Source organism: Panthera tigris, chromosome C2 (assembly GCF_018350195.1).
Source record: "Panthera tigris isolate Pti1 chromosome C2, P.tigris_Pti1_mat1.1, whole genome shotgun sequence".
Lineage (NCBI taxonomy): Eukaryota > Metazoa > Chordata > Mammalia > Carnivora > Felidae > Panthera > Panthera tigris.
In genome coordinates, this window is record NC_056668.1 from 147,491,903 (window position 1) to 147,507,780 (window position 15,878).

Sequence of the window (15,878 nt, forward strand, 5' to 3'; positions counted from 1 at the left end):
TCCTCATCTCCTCCAGATGCCTGCTTAACTGTCATCTCAGAAAAGGCTTTTTCGGACCAACATATTAAAACAGTACCCCTACTATAAGCCACTGTATTTTTTCCCCTTGTTTATGGTCTGTCTTCCCCCAAACAGAATACAAACTACAAGGAAGAGAGTCCTTTGTTTTATTCCTTGCTGTCCTCAGTCTTGAACAGTTGCAGGATCTCAGTAAGAATCTGCTGAACAAGACGCTGCACAAAGACTTTCCAACTAAAACTTCTGTCCCAGATACGGGGGTGGGGGGGGGTGGGGGTGGGGAAGGCTAACAGTTCGGAATCCTGAAGGGTCTGCTACGTAGCAACTACTCTTCAGAAGAAAACATTTTATTCTCAATAAAATATACTCACGAACGGCTGCTTTCCCTAAAGGCGAAGCATTAATGCTACGTGCATTCGTGCTGCAAGCCTGTTGGTACAGACTGCTTTGGTTTATCGCACAAGACTTTCACAAAGTAATTTTCCCACGAACCAAGACATTCTGGCTAAAGATACTTAAGGAGAAATATTAGTGGGATTAATCTACTAATGACATATACAAGGCGTAGGAAAGACAATATACGAGTCCAAACCTCAGAGAGAAAAATACCAGAAACAGGAATTGGGAGTGTTTGCCCCTAGAGACACTGAGAGAGAAAAAGTCCGAAGATTGCACCCCCTTTATCTTGGCGCCAGGCATGGTACGAACACTCAGTTCGGGGGCGCCGGGCGTAGTGTCCCCGCAAGGGGTCTGGGAGGGCGAGGCCCGGACTCCGAGTAGAATGGGAGTGGTGGATCCGGGCTATAGATTTTCCGTGGAAAATCTCCTTTCCATGGATTTTTCGCTCAGGAGAAAAGGGAGTGCTGACTGCGTCTACCCGCTCCCAAAATGGCTTGGGGGAGGGTTGATGAGGGCAGACCCCTCTCCTTCCCCAGGGATGGTCCAGGCCCCAGCAGGAGCCCAGTCTCCGGCTCACCCGGCTCCCGGTTGATCTCGATGTCGAAGTGGCACTGCGGCCGGTCCTGCGCCCCCATCGCGACCGAGGCGGCGGCAAGAGCTAGGAGGAAGGGGGAGGAAAGCGGTCAGGGCGGGAGCTAGGGCGGAGGCTGGGGCGGAGCCCGCGCCACGGTCGCCTCGCGCCGGCCTGCCTCGACACCACGGGAGGCTGAGACGGGGTCCCCTCCAGCGCCGGGCCTCCCGCCTCCCAAGTACCGCGCACACACATGCGGGCGAGCTCTTCACCTGGTCAGCCTCCAGCCTGGGCAGCTCCCCGTAAGCAGAGGAGAAAGCAATGCCACCGCGGCGGTCGGAGCCCAACGCCACTAACCGACCACCACCCCCTCCCCGGGGCCCCGCCTCCCAGTGCCACGCTAAACCCCGCGAGAGTCGGGACAAATACCGCGAGAGCACGGTCTCCAAGGGGGTGTTTAACTGAAGGGTGCGCGCGCAGGTGGGCGTGTCTGGGGGCTCCAGAGGAGCTTCTGGTCCGAAGCTCCCATACCTGAGCTGGTCCTTTTTTGCCCCGCCCCGGAGTCAGTCGCCCAATCTGGGAGCTGACATCACGCCTGCACTCTCTACTTCCTCTCGCCCTCCTTCTGGAGCCGTGAGCGTCCGCGCTTTTTCCGGTGTCGCGGTGCTTCCGTGTTGTCTACACCTGTGAGCAAGCAGTGAGAAATTAAGTCGTTGACGTCTAGTAAACCGACCGATCTGTTTGCCTGTTTTCCTTTTCGCAAGGGGTAGTTAAGACGCTCTCCACCTGTTAGACTGTCTCATTTCAAAAGCCTTTTAGGTTGAGATGTGCGTTCGTTCCCTCTTTGGCTCCAGCGTCCCTGGAATAGTTTTCTGTTCGTGGCCATTCTACTTCTTTTGTGAAGGGTCAGTTCAAGACCTTTCCCGTTTTTTTTTTTTTTATCCCTTTTCGTCCTATTGAATGCGAGAGTTCTGTGTGCAAATGTGTTGTTAAACGAGTGATACGTATATGTTCTAAATACAAATCTTTTTTTTTCATATATAATTGCGAATGTTTTCTCCTCAGCTGGGCCTTTTCATTGTTTAGACGGTGGTTGTGCGAAGCAGTTTTTAATTTTAGTGAAGGCACTTGATCAATTTCTCGTATGGTTTGTGCTCTTTCTGTGCTAAGAAATCTCTGCTTACCCCAAGCTCCTGAAGATTTTCTCCTGTGTTTTCTTCTAGAAGTTTTACAGTCTTAATTTTTACGTGTAAGAATACGATCTATTGGAACTTTTCATTGTGGTGCCAGGTAGAGGTTGAGGTTCATTTGACACCCCCCCCCCCATGAAAACAGAGTAGTTCCACCGCCTTTGTTGAAAACACTGCGTTTTATCAATTGAATTACCTTTGGTTTTGCGACCACTTATTATTCTATTTCTGCACTTACTTTGTTACACTGTTCCATGTACCTATCTTTATGCCTGGGCCACGCTGTTTTGTTTTTGTTTTTTCTTAAAACTAAAATACACATTGCCTAAAATTGTCATTTAACTCAAGTGTAAAATTTGGGAGACATTAAGTACATTAACATTGTTGTGCAATCATTACCACCAATCTATCCACAGAACATTTTTCATCTTGGAAAACTGAAACTCTGTATCCAACTGTATTCTCCCCTCTACCCAGCCTCCGGCAACCACTCTTTTTTTTTTTTTTTTTTTTTTAATTATGGTAAGAACACTTAACATGACATCTACCCTCTTTTTTTTTTAATTTTTTTTTAACATTTATTTATTTTTGAGACAGAGAGAGACAGAGCATGAACGGGGGAGGGTCAGAGAGAGAGAGAGAGGGAGACACAGAATCCGAAACAGGCTCCAGGCTCTGAGCAGTCAGCACAGAGCCTGACGCGGGGCTCGAACCCAGAGACAGTGAAATCGTGACCTGAGCCGAAGTCGGCCACTTAACGGACTGAGCCACCCAGGTGCCCCGACATCTATTCTCTGAACAGACTCTTAAATGTACAATGTGGTATTGTTACCAGTAGACAAAATGCACAGCAAGTTTTTAGAATTTATTCATCTTTCATAGGTCAAATTTTGTAACCCTTGATAGCAACTGCTTTCCCCCTCTTCCCATCCCCTGGCAACAACTATTTTATTCTTTGCTTTGAATAAGTTTGACTCTTAGTTACCACATACAGGTGGAATCATGCAATATGTGTCTTTCTGTGATTGACCTGTTTCACTTAGCAAAATGTTCTCAAGTTTCAACCCTGTTACCACATATTGCAGGATTTCCTTCTCTTTTTTTTTTTTTTTTTTTTTTTTTAAGGCTAAATAATAACTGCATTGTGTGAGTATACCATATTTCCTTTATTCACCAGCAGATGGACACTTGGGTTGCTTCTACCTTTTTGGCTATTGTGATAATATGGCTATCAGGAGGAGGGTACAAATATTTCTTTGAGAGCCTACTTTCAATTCCTTTGGGTACATACCCAGAAGTGGGATGGCTAGGTCATAAGCTGATTCTGTTTTTATGAGGAACTGCACTGTTTTACACTCCCATCAGCAATGCACAAGGTTTCAATTTCTCAGCATCCTCCCCAACACTTGTCATTTTCTGTTGTTTTGTTTTAATAATTGCCATCCTGATGAGTGTGAAGTGGCACACTGTTTTGATTACTGTAGCTTTACAGTAAATTTAAAAATCAGGGTCACGGGGCGCCTGGGTGGCTCCGTCGGTTGAGCGTCCGGCTTCAGCTCAGGTCATGATCTCGCGGTTCGTGGGTTCGAGCCCCGCGTGGGGCTCTGTGCTGACAGCTCAGAGCCTGGAGCCTGCTTTCGATTCTGTGTCTCCCTCTCTCTCTGCCCCTCCCCCACTCATGGTCTGTCTTTCTCAGCCTCTCAAAAATAAAGAAACGTAAAAAAAAAAATTTTTTTTTTAATCAGGGTCACTCAGGTGGTTTCTAATTTGTTTTTGCACTTGTGCCACCTTGTAAAGTACAGAGACTTTCTGCACCACAGTGGAAGTGCTGTCTCTGTCAGGTTGCCATTTCCACCTCTCTAAAAGTCCAGTATCTCTATCAAAGCAACAGTCTCCTGGGGTTCACATTTGTAACCTAGGCTGAATTGAGAAGTTAGTGGTCCTGGGTCTGATTTTGCTTACAGTGTTACAGCTGACCATTTATAGGTTTGGAAAAAAGTGAAATGTACATTGCCTACTTTGAGATGAAATGGGTTGGTAAAACTGACTTTCATACAAAGACTTGTGGAAGAAAGAAAAGCATTGCCATGGGGAATAATTTGTAATTACTATGCTTTGGGGCAGCTGACTTCAATGTAACTAGACTTTAGGGCTCTGGAATGTAGTAGTGTACTTAATTTGGGGAGTATTTAAAATGCATTAAATCTCCTGGAATTCGTTTGTATCTTGCCATTCCAGTAAAGTCTCCTTCCTCCCCCCTCCTCCTCCAGTAAAGTCTCCTGATCAAATGATCTGGGGCAAATCACTTTGATCCTGGAGTTCAGTTACTTCATCTGGAAAATAAGCAGGATGAAATACATTCCAAGTTCCCTCCTTGCTCAAAATTCTTTTATTCTGTCCTGTGAATTAAAATTATATTTCACATGATTTGAGCATAAGGTATGCTATTCAGGCTGTGGTTAAGGTGAAGGAACTCTTGGGAGAAGGCAGGCCTAGGGCCAGCATGCGCCAAAAGGACTGATACCTCCTCCCTCTTCCTCCAGAGTAGAAAATTCATATCCAAGGAGTTTACAAACTCAGGCTTGATTTGGAGAACCTTGGTAGCAGGAATATTCAGGTATTGATTCTGAGTTTTAAGCCTTTTACAGTGGGATCACACCAGCAGTTGGCACTTTAATGGATAGGACCCTGGCAAAACTAATCAGGAGTGCTGGTCGGGAAATTTAGATGAAACATAATTTTCTAGAAAAGAGAAATTGCCAAAATTGACTCAAAAGAAATAGAAGGCCGAAATAAACTAGCAACCATTGAAAAAATTGAATTAGTAACCCCTAATCTCTTTCCAAACAACTGTGTAGGACATTTTGACATAGCCAGATGGGAAATTTGATAATGGTCTAGATAGTAGGTGAAAACAAGGAAACACACTTAATTTTGTTAGCCATCTAATAATGAATATTGAACATAAGGATAATGACATTTTGGTTATGCAAGAAAATGTCCTTTGTTTTTTAGATATAATGAGTGAAATAAATGTGGCTTAATCTTGATAATTGTATCTAGGTGAGAGGTATATGGGGATTTTTGAGCAAGCTATGTTCTCTACTTTTATATTTCTTTGAAATGACTCATAATAAAACCATTATGACCAAACATAGTCTTCCTTTCTGAAAAACACAGGTTCCACATTAGTTCATAGGCACATTTTACCAGACCCTTAAGGATCAATAATCTTTTCTCAATCACAATATTTTAGAAAATGGAAAAAGAGAGCTACCTAACTTATCTTGTTATACCAATACCAAAGACAGGGCAAGAAAGTTATAGACCAGTCTCATTATAAACATAGATTTAAAAATCAAATAAAATATTAGGAAATAGAATGTAGCAGCATTTAAACCCCTAAATGTTCCTGACCTAGTTGGCTTTAACTCTGGAAGGCAAAGATGGTTCAAGATCAGAGAATCTATTCATATAATTGATCATATTAACAGAATAAAGAAAAGGCATATGATTATCCCAGCGTATGGTGTACTGGTTATCTATTGCCTCTAAGTTCCTTCAGTATATCCACTATAATACACAGGGATCCCTACCAAAGTAACTTTCATGTTTTTATAATTTAGGGAAAGGAGAAAAAAGGTGAACAAAAGGAGAGAAAAGGAATCCAGTGAGAAGATACAATTCTACCTTATTTGCTTATACCATTTTTTAATTAAAGAATATCCTATATCTTAAATAGGAAATTGTGCAGAAAAGAATTAATAGGCCCAAGACTGCTATCTTTAGAAAAGCCTGCCTAAAAGGCTGCTCTGTGGGTGGAATCAGGGAACTTGAATGGTAATCAATTTCCTATGCTTATTGAAAACTTCAGTTGAATGATTAGAATGCTTTATTATGCCTGAACTATTTAAGCAAACAATCTGCTGAACACCTGTTTTCCTTCTGTGGATCTGGAAACTGGGTATGTACTAGGCAGAGTATATATACGTATGTGACCAGCCCCCAGTAAGAACTTTTGGCACTCAGTCTCTAATGAACTTCCCTGGTAGACATTTCTCACATGTTGTTATGATTCATCCCTGGAGGAATTAAGCCTATCCTGTGTGATTCCACTGGGAAAGGGACGTTTGAACCTAGTTTCCTCTGGGTTTCACCCCATGTGCCTTTTCCCTTTGCTGATTTGCTTTGTATTCTTTTGCTATAAACAGTTATAGGTTTGAGTATATATGCTGAGTCCTGTGAGTCCTCCTAGCCAATCATCAAACCTGGAGGTAACCTTAGGACCTAAACATAGCAAAAGAAGTATTACCAGTATTTGATAACAATATCTATATTGAGATTTTTTAAATACATTTTTTGAAATCCTAGATTTATTCTTTTGTGGAAAACAAGTAGACTTCCATTTTACAAAAAAATGTACATTTTGAGAGAATAACATTCTCATGATATTAGTCAAGAGCAGATGGTCTTTCCCACGGGAGTCAGGGGACATGGCTGTGGCAGATTCCAGCATATATTCTTATAGCCTGGAAATCTGAAGGGAAGGCACTTTTCCTGCCAGCACCAGTGAGAAAAATCCCAGCGAGAGATCTGTTGAATTGATGAGGTTCATATATCCATCAGTCTTGATGGTCACAGTAGTGGGCAGATACCGTGACTGATCAGCTTGGGTGGCGCCAATTACCAGGAGAAGCACAGGGGTATGGCAGCACGGAAATGGCCACTGAGGCAATGGCTGCAAACTAAGAAGTCACCTTAATTGTGGATACTACACATCTGTTGGCCTTTTAGGCAAGTGGCTTTTTTGCCACTAACTTGCTTTATTTTTTTTATTTTTTTAGTGTTTTTATTTATTTTTGAAGGAGAGAGAGAGACAGAGCATAAGCAGGGGAAGAGCAGAGAGAGAGGGAGACACAGAATTCGAAGCAGGCTCCAGGGTCTGAGCTGTCAGCACAGAGCCCGACACGGGGCTCGAACTCACAAACTGTGAGATCATGACCTGAGCCGAAGCCGGACGCTCAACCGACTGAGCCACGCAGGTGCCCCGCCACTAACTTGCTTTAAAGCATGATTGTATTTTCACACATGTCTAATGCTTCGTCCTCTTCAGCAGGGAGCTTGGCTCCCATCAAATGCATATGAAAAACTCACGACAACAAGCACTTCTTGTCAGGTAGGTTCCTCACTTTATGTTGATCAACTTGTTCTCTGATTGCAAACTCTAAATTGGTCCTAATGATGCTTTTTCTAGACACTAATGTTTGCAAGTAGACAGGGTTTGGGTAAAAAATTATCTGCTCTGGTGCTAATGGAGGCTATATTTGCTAAGCCAGTCCATCTGGGTCTACCTACCAAGGGTAAGGCATTAAACAACTGGTATCTTGGTTATTTCCTTCAGAAGAAGACTCTGAGATGATGGTTTGAGTGCAAGTTGAGTGCAAGAAGTGGCCCTAGGAAACTCCATTCAGAGGATGGAGAAGTGAAACAAAGAAGATAGGCAGTAAAGCGTGTGCTATTAATAAACCAGCTACCATAGTGGGTGATGAGAACCTAATCCTGATGAGGAACTCTGGCAACTAATACACAAGAAACATCTTGGAATTATCCCTACGGAGGGGTGAGGAAGCTGGGATGTTAATACTCCATCTACTGAGAGTCCTGAGTGGAGAAGCTGTTGCCAGCATGGTAATCCCCAGGTTCTTCTGGTCTAGGATGCCTGGGCAAGGCAGACGTCTAGTTTTAGAAAAAAGTCCTCAGGAATAAAGATACAGATATGGACTGTTGGGAGTTGGTTGCAGCACAATTAAAAGAGTAAATAAAGTTCAAGAAATGAGCGTGGGATGCTGGTAGCTTCTGCTGCAACGGGAAGTTTTTTGTTTGCAGACAAAAGGGTGCTCAGGAATGGAAAAGCATAGACTTTTTCTGTAAGAAGCACTTGCTAGTTTCCACTTGGAATCCGTGCAGCTTCAATATATGGACAATTTCTCAGCATCCTCAGTCCTGCATAGTGCCCTGATCCGTGCCTGGGTGTAGGCCTCTTTTATCTTGTCAGGCTTATTGGGAGCTCCCTCCAGTGCCCTGTCTCCTCTAGTTTCCTCACTGGAAAACCCAGCACAGGCCTGGCCAAACGAGAACTCACGTTCTAATTGAATTGATGACCACATAGGTGAATACTGCTCTATACATGGACGAGAGAGAGAGAGAGAGAGAGAGAGAGAAGAAAAGCCAGTTGGAATGAAAAGTCTTTGCATAGCTCTTGCTTCTGCCTGCACTGCTGGGTCCCTTGATGGTCGTGTGTCAGATTCCTTGTTGTTCATATCTCAGCTGCAACGCCACCTCCCTGGGTCATTCCTGACTCCATTACTTAAAGTAGCCACCCAGACACTCTTTAGCACATTACCTTGTTGTAATTCTCTGCACAGCACTTCTTGCCATGTGAAGCTTTCCTTGGTGGTTTATAGTTTGTTGCCTGTCTCCCCCAGAAATACAGGTTATTTATACCGTGTTGCCTTCTTTTTTTTTTTTTTTTTAATTTTTTTTAACGTTTATTTTTGAGACAGAGAGAGACACAGCATGAACGGGGGAGGGGCAGAGAGAGAGGGAGACACAGAATCGGAAGCAAGCTCCAGGCTCTGAGCCATCAGCCCAGAGCCCGATGCGGGGCTCGAACTTGCGGACCGCGAGATCGTGACCTGAGCTGAAGTCGGACGCTTAACCGACTGAGCCACCCAGGCGCCCCCCGTGTTGCCTTCTTTATATAAGAATAAAGTTTCCATGAGAGCAATGACATTGTCTGGCTTACTCACTGTAGTACCTTCAGCACACACTAGTGGATCAGTAAGTATTTTTTTTATGAATGAATTTATCACAAACAGAAATGAAAACAAACAACTTCCCTTTGGGCCCTAGACTCTTATTAAAAAGATTTACGATGGGACACCTAGGTGTCTCAGTTGGTTAAGTCTCCGACATTGGCTCAGGTCATGATCTCACAGTTTGTGAGTTCGAGCCCTGCGTCGGGCTCTGTGCTGACAGCTCAGAGCCTGAAGCCTGCTTCCATTTCTGTGCCTCCTCTCTCTCTGCCCCTCCCCTGCTAGTGCGCTCTCTCTCTCTCTCTCTCTCTCTCTCAAAAATAAATAAACATTAAAAAATTTTTTTAAAAAATGAAAAGATTTAGGAAGGAAAGAAATGTCCCAGTGACTGAATGGAACGTCTAGATTCCAGAAGAATCTGTGGGATTTTCATTTGGAAAAGAGGTAACAGATAACTTCTTAAAATCGCTTTTATTAAAATAGAATCAAAACAATATATGTGTGAGGTAGAGTAACAACAAAAATGAATATACTATGTGTCCAGCTTAAGAAATATAGTCAGGATCACCTTTAGTAATGGATGTTTATTACAGAGGCTCAAGAGTATATGAGATAGCACTGAACATCATTTCTTCCCAGCCATATTGTTACTTACGGTCCCCAAAAGTCAGACTGTGATGTCAAAAAGCCTCATGAGGAAGTGGGAAAAAATAGCTTAACATTTTGTGGAATAAACCTGACTTCAAATTATCGGCTCTCTTTGTTTTAGCTGCCATATCCTCATCTCGGGAGAAGGTGATAATGACATCAGTCGCCACAGTTGCAAATCCTGGGAAGCAGGCTTGGAAACCCAAGAGAAAGGCCCAGACCCTATGTCGGCTTTTGGGAGATCAGCTTGACCCCGAGAGCTGGAAAAGGGCTGACAGGCAGAGTGGAGGCTTAATCTTGAAGCAGGAGATCCTCTGAGAAAAGCAGTTAATACAGTCTGGTCAGGTTTGGTCTTTACCTTTTTAAATCACCTTTCACAACTATATTGAGTTCTGGGTCCCCTAAGAGGGATGGTAGGTGCTTCCCTCTGAAGCAGACTGGTAGAGACGGGCTGGGGCGTGTACCATAACAGCTAAGTGGCCTGTGCCAACTTCTCCAGTGTGTCTCTCCAGAAAAGGGCCCTCTGGAGAGTCTGGCAATTTTCTGGCATCCGGGTAAACTGTGGTTTAAACAGACTTGGCTGTTTCCAGAGGCCTCTGATTTGCCCTGATTCAGTTGTCTACACGCGGACTGACATATCCTTCCAAGAGACGAAAAGAGGGGAACACAGCAGGTCACCAACTCCTTCCCTCTAAGGGGGAACTGGACTTTGTCTTTACGGCTATTCCCCCTACTACACAGGAAGCTACCCTAAACTGCCATAGGCCACACAGGCTTGCTCAGAACCCATACACTGGAACCTCCAGTGCTCTGTCACAGACCCTTGCCTCCCGTGCCAGTAGTGGACAGTTCCTACAAGGTCAGACTCACATTGTGCTAGCAGAAGCCCATCGGAGGGGCTGCCATGCAGCTTTTTACTTTCTTCCTCCTCTGACATCTAGGGCCCACTTGGCCACAAAGGCTGCTTGTTAGTACAGAGGAGCTAACTCCCCTGGAGGCAACCCCAGCCAGGGTCTCTCAGGCAGACACTTCTGAGACGTTTGTGTGCTTTTAGGTCCATCCTTCTGACCCCTGCCCCAGAATTGAGCCTTTATTGCCTATAGTGGTAACCTTGATAACATACTTGTTTAGCGGGTTTTCCTTCTTCCCTGTCTCATTCCTGTTTCCTGAGATCACCTCCCAAATAAACTATCTGCACCCAAGGCCTTGTCTCAGGCTGTTTTAGAGGAGGTCCAAACTGAAACATCAGCTGGCATTTTTATTCCAGCTCGAGCCAAGCCCTATGTGAACAGGTCAAGCTGCCTAGTAAAGGGGGCAACTGCCATCCAACTCCAGCTGATGGTTGCCACTTGGACCTGCAGGCCCAGCACTGCTCGAAATTCAGGCTTAGTGGGAGACCCTCTTTAAATGTTAGCACCTAATTCAAAACTAAAAACATCACATTGTGCCCACCATATCTGCTAAACGGATCAGGCCCATGAGCAGACCACATTGCATAGAGTATGGGCGCCAACCCCATGAACAGTGGGGGATGGAGTCGTTCATTAATGGACTAGAACTCTAAGGATGGAAGAATGGGGGAATGAGGAAACAAAGAACTGGCTTCTTCCCCGATCAGAGAAGGGCCAGAAAGGGCCAAAGCCCTTAGATAACACATCAGAGCTAACACACATTGTTTACTACGTGCTCAGCTCTCAACCACATTACAATCTTACAACCTCAGGAGGCAGATACTGCTTTCATTATCATCATATTATAGGTGAGGAAACAGCTGTCAGAGGTTATGATAGACTTGGGACTCAAAATGAGGCCTCTGTAGGTTACAACCCTTAACTCCTACAAAAGGAGCCAGGCACTGGAGGTTCTAATTTTGGGTTCACTTAGGAAAATCTCCTCGCTTCATTTTATAGAGAAGTGTCAAAGAGGGAAAGTTCTTTATTGCACAAAGCTAATAAAGGCAGGAGGGATGATAAAATAGAAAATCACCAGTATGCAATCCCTAACGAAATAATAGATCAAAGCTAGGTAGATCATAATTTAAGTCAAAGACTATTGGGCACTTGATGGATAAATCAGGTCGTTTCTGATATAATGCAGAAGCAAGTACCTCTTACCTCCTATGTTGTATACTTGCCAAAATTACTAGAATCTGAGTCTGAATGAGCCTCTAGATCTACCAGTTTACAGGAAAAGTGGGCAATACTGGGACATATTTAATAACATCATAGGGATGCAACTAGGCAAATCCAGAACATGATTAATTTTAGGGCATATCACCTAGTTTTGCCAACAAATGGCAATGAAGACAAGAAGGGGAACTGCTAAGTATTTTTACAGTGATTTAAGGGATGTCAACAAAATGCAGTGTTATGAATCTTGTTTGGACCCAGAGTTAGACAAGTCAACAAAAAGACATTTTGTGATAATTGATGGGGTTCAGGACATGCTATTCCAAAACGTGACACCTTGGTGTACTGAGTATTTTAAGCTGAAGGAATCTGAAAAATGAGATGCTGGAAGGACTTTCTGACCTTCCAAGAAGCAAGGTCATGAGACCCCATGTGAGAAGTGCCTTCCTTATACCCAGAAGAAAGGAGCATCTTTATCTTTTAAAAAGGAGGGACACTGAGATTTTGAATGAAAAGGCCATGCTAAGTTCCCCTAATTTACAACGCTTCACTCATACCCTACTGTTCCACCCACAGTTTTCCACAACTTTCTACTTTTCATCAAATCTAATATAAAAATGTTCAGGTTTAACTGTTTTTTTGGGTCTTCATTTCCTTATGAAGCACTCCCATGTCACATCAAACTTAACTTATATGCTTTTCTTTTGTTAACCTGTCTTTTATTATAGAGGCCCAGCCAAGAACCTTAAAAAGATAGGTGGAAAAAGATATTTTAAAAAAGTATTTTAAAAGATATTAGATGATATTAAATAATAATTAAGAATTACTATTGATTTGGTTAGCAATGATAATGGTGTTGTCACATATACACATATTTTTAAGACATTTATTCATTGTTGGGGGCGGGGGAGGGATAGAGACAGGGAGACACAGGATCCCATGCAGGCTCCAGACTCTGAGCTGTCAGCACAGAGCCCGATGCAGGGCTCGAACTCACAAACCGTGAGTTCATGACCTGAGCCAAAGTCAGACGCTTAACTGACCGAGCCACAGAGGTGTCCCATTGTTACATATATTTTTAAGTCCTTACGGTTTTTCCAGAAGACCAAATGGAACACTTATTATATGAAAACCTCTATACCTCAATAGGAGTCTTTCATGGAAAGGCGAGCTTTATTTCAAAGCAACCTGAAAAAAATGGTCAGGTCCACAACTACAAACTGGTAGGAGGGAGCACACAGTTACACATCCATTCGGCAGGGCCTCAGTTAGGAGTCTTGCCGATTCCTGTTGATTGCCCAACATCTATTCAGTTTCCTCTTCAGGTTGAAACTGAAAAGGTTGAATTGAAGATGCCCATGATATCTTTGTTATCGAAACATCCAAACAGGAAAGAGGACATCTGGAGTCAACTTAATCTGCTTAATTATTAAAATAAGTATTTACGCTGCGAATACAGTTAACTTAGTAGCTTTCTTCACCTTTTCACATTTTTCAAAGAGTCACAGAGGTTTCATTCATGTTTCAAGCAGTTGAGTTGGTAAAGATCCTATCTCTACTTCATAGGAAATGGGTTACACTCAATTACTCCTTATGAGAGCCAGCTGAAAGATTATTCCATTGGTTTTGAAGGGCTGGTGGGGTTGGCATCTGCGATGGTAGCCAAATAAATGAGATTTCTGTGTAACACATGCTGGTACCTATGGGTAAAAAACGGGCCAAAATCAGAGGCTTGTTTTTCCTGAACACTAACAAAACACTGGAAAGGAATTTACCCACCCTAGTGGAATGGCTCATCTATTGTTTAGATGATTTAGTATCATCAACCTCCTTATTTAACACCAAGGAAAATATATCCAGCTTCTTACCTGTTTGCACTTATACTTCCATGGCTACCTCTCTGGGCCAAACCACTCCCCTTCTTGCCTAGGCTATTGTATCCGACCAGTCTCATAACTGGTCTCCCTGCTCTACCTTTGACTCCTAAGTAGCAACCTAAGGGATCATGGTACAGTATAAGTCAAGACTTGCAATACCTCTGATTAAAACCCTCCAAAAGCTCCCATCTCATTCTGAGTAAAGCTGAGCTCTTTCAGCCCTTCTGATGGCCTGCAAGGCTATGAGATTGGGGCCTCCAGTTATGTCTCTGATCTCAGCTCCTACCACTTTCCCTTTGCTCACTGAGTTCTGGCTGCAGTGTCCTCCTTGCTGTGATTTGAAGATAACCAGCGTGTCCCAGCCTAGGGAGCTTTTCCACCTGATGCTGACTGTGCCTCACAAATCTATATAGCTGGCTCCCTCACCTCTGGTGTCTGCTCAAATGTCGCATCAGATATACACTGTGTAAAATGGCATCCCTTCTCCCTCACTTACCCTGGTTTATTCTTATTCAAAGCACTTACTACTATGTGCCTAATTGTATGATTTCCTCCTTACAGCTTCTGGAGTCTAGAATGTAAACTCTGTAAGAGCAGAGAAGGTACCTGATTTGGTAAAAAGCAAAGCTGGTTTTGGTACTGATTCCCCAGTAGCTGAAACAGTGTCTGGTACTCAGTAGTACTTATAGAATGTCTGTTGAACAAACTTAAAGGGACAAAGCATTTCTGTGGTATCAATGTGAGCTTACTATAGTAGTGATTCTCAATCAGGTGACAGAGTTCTCTACCTAGGAAGGCAAATCAGACTAGGAGGGCAGGAAGCATGGCCTATGCAATGTGAAAAAGGCCACCAGGGAATTTTGATAACTTTCTTATGCATAGGTTGAGAATCGCTACACCAAATGGAATGTTTTGCAACTTCTATATAGAAAAATGAGAGTTTACTATAAACTGTAAAAGAGCAAATTGTCAGATGCCAGAATCAAATGCAAAGACTTACACAAAGATACCTCTACTATTCCATTGAGCTATTCAGTGAGGGATTGTGGGTGATTTTTTTAGGGGGTGGGAAAAGCATGGGTTTCTTAAACATGTCTTCAGTAAGAATGAAATAATGTAACAATAAACGGAGCATAATTCCTAGACTACATTTAGAAAGACTGTTTTCTCTCATTTTGGTATATAACTAGAAAACATTCAATTACTGTGCTGAATGTGCCTTTGGCTTAACTTGTAAGTCTTTTATGGTCCTTGTGTGCATTACAGACTGCGAGTTAGAAAATGAAAGGGAACTAACTTAACAGTCAAATGGTCTGACCCCCTCAGAAAAAGGATGAGCTGAGGATCCATGATGAGCAAGGGGCCACAGCTCTCATCTCCCCGAGACTAGTTTTCCACATGATCTTCTCCCCACCCCTGTTGTCATCAACTGACATGTCTCCCTGAAGGAAGTTTGCAGTGAGCATAATTCAAATTCAAAGAGGGTGCCACATCTGACTCCAGGCTTCACAATGTGCTGTCTGTGTGGTTTGGAGCAGGTAAGGAACCTCTGAGCCTCATCGGGGATCAGTCACCCAAGACTCCTAGTTCAGGTCAGCTTGCTGTACCACCACACTGGTTTATCCTCCTCTCAAAAGTTGGGAGGAGGGGCGGGTACTTACTGGACGCACTCATTCGCCCGGCCTTTGTTCTGATACTCCACGATACAGCGGATGAGCTGGTCATTCTCCTCCAGGAGCTGAAAGACCAGAGAAAGGCTCAGCGCAGTGCGTCATCGGGACGGCCAGGCACACTGCCCCCTAGTCTCTTCAATGCGGGGCTGTACTGCCCCAGTGTTCTTGCCGACTTCGTTCCGGTCTCACGCCACACCGCTGCAAGCCAACCCCCTACGCAAACCCACCACAAGCCTCAGCTGGGATGCTGCTCACTCTAGGAAGCTTCCCGAGCCCGAACCCTTTCAAGATCTCAACGAAGGAACTTCTCTCCGCCCTCGTTAGCGCTCACCCGCTGGATCGTCTCCTGATTAACTTCCGCCTTGCCTTTCAGCCAGTCCGGTACGAAGGCCACCGACATCCCGAGAAGCCAGGTTGGAACCCGGTCTCAGGCCCTGAGGACCCCCGTGCATCTAAACCGGAGCCAACCGGCAGCTCCAGGCGCACTACTACTGAAGCAGGGACCCATGTTAGGTGGGGCCTCCACTCTCGACGTTGATTGGGTCCTCCCGGTGACTG

General features: G+C 44.0%; 2 protein-coding genes across 15 annotated transcripts in view; both read right to left on the reverse strand.

Annotated features, from left to right (window-relative positions):
• Window positions 1-1,566, reverse strand: part of NKTR (natural killer cell triggering receptor) — a 61,936-nt gene extending 60,370 nt beyond the window's left edge. For 2 of the 14 annotated variants that reach the window (XM_042957066.1, XM_042957056.1), the window contains exons 1-2: window positions 1,261-1,397; window positions 995-1,075 (exon numbers count right to left, since the gene is read on the reverse strand). In XM_042957066.1, coding sequence (XP_042813000.1) covers window positions 995-1,052 — 58 coding nt within the window. In that variant the 5' untranslated portion in view covers window positions 1,053-1,075; window positions 1,261-1,397. Of the gene's footprint in view, window positions 1-994; window positions 1,076-1,260; window positions 1,482-1,519 lie in introns of those variants that run through there. The other 12 variants (XM_015537053.2, XM_042957064.1, XM_042957057.1 and 9 more) reach the window with 12 other exon arrangements.
• An 11,218-nt stretch (window positions 1,567-12,784) lies between these two features.
• On the reverse strand, window positions 12,785-15,875 carry SS18L2 (SS18 like 2). The gene is made up of 3 exons (XM_007080994.3): window positions 15,652-15,875; window positions 15,309-15,385; window positions 12,785-13,470 (listed from the first exon to the last, which is right to left on the reverse strand). Exons 1-3 carry the CDS (start codon window positions 15,718-15,720, stop codon window positions 13,383-13,385), a joined length of 234 nt encoding a protein of 77 aa, XP_007081056.1. The 5' UTR covers window positions 15,721-15,875; the 3' UTR covers window positions 12,785-13,382.
• Window positions 15,876-15,878: the final 3 nt, after the last annotated feature.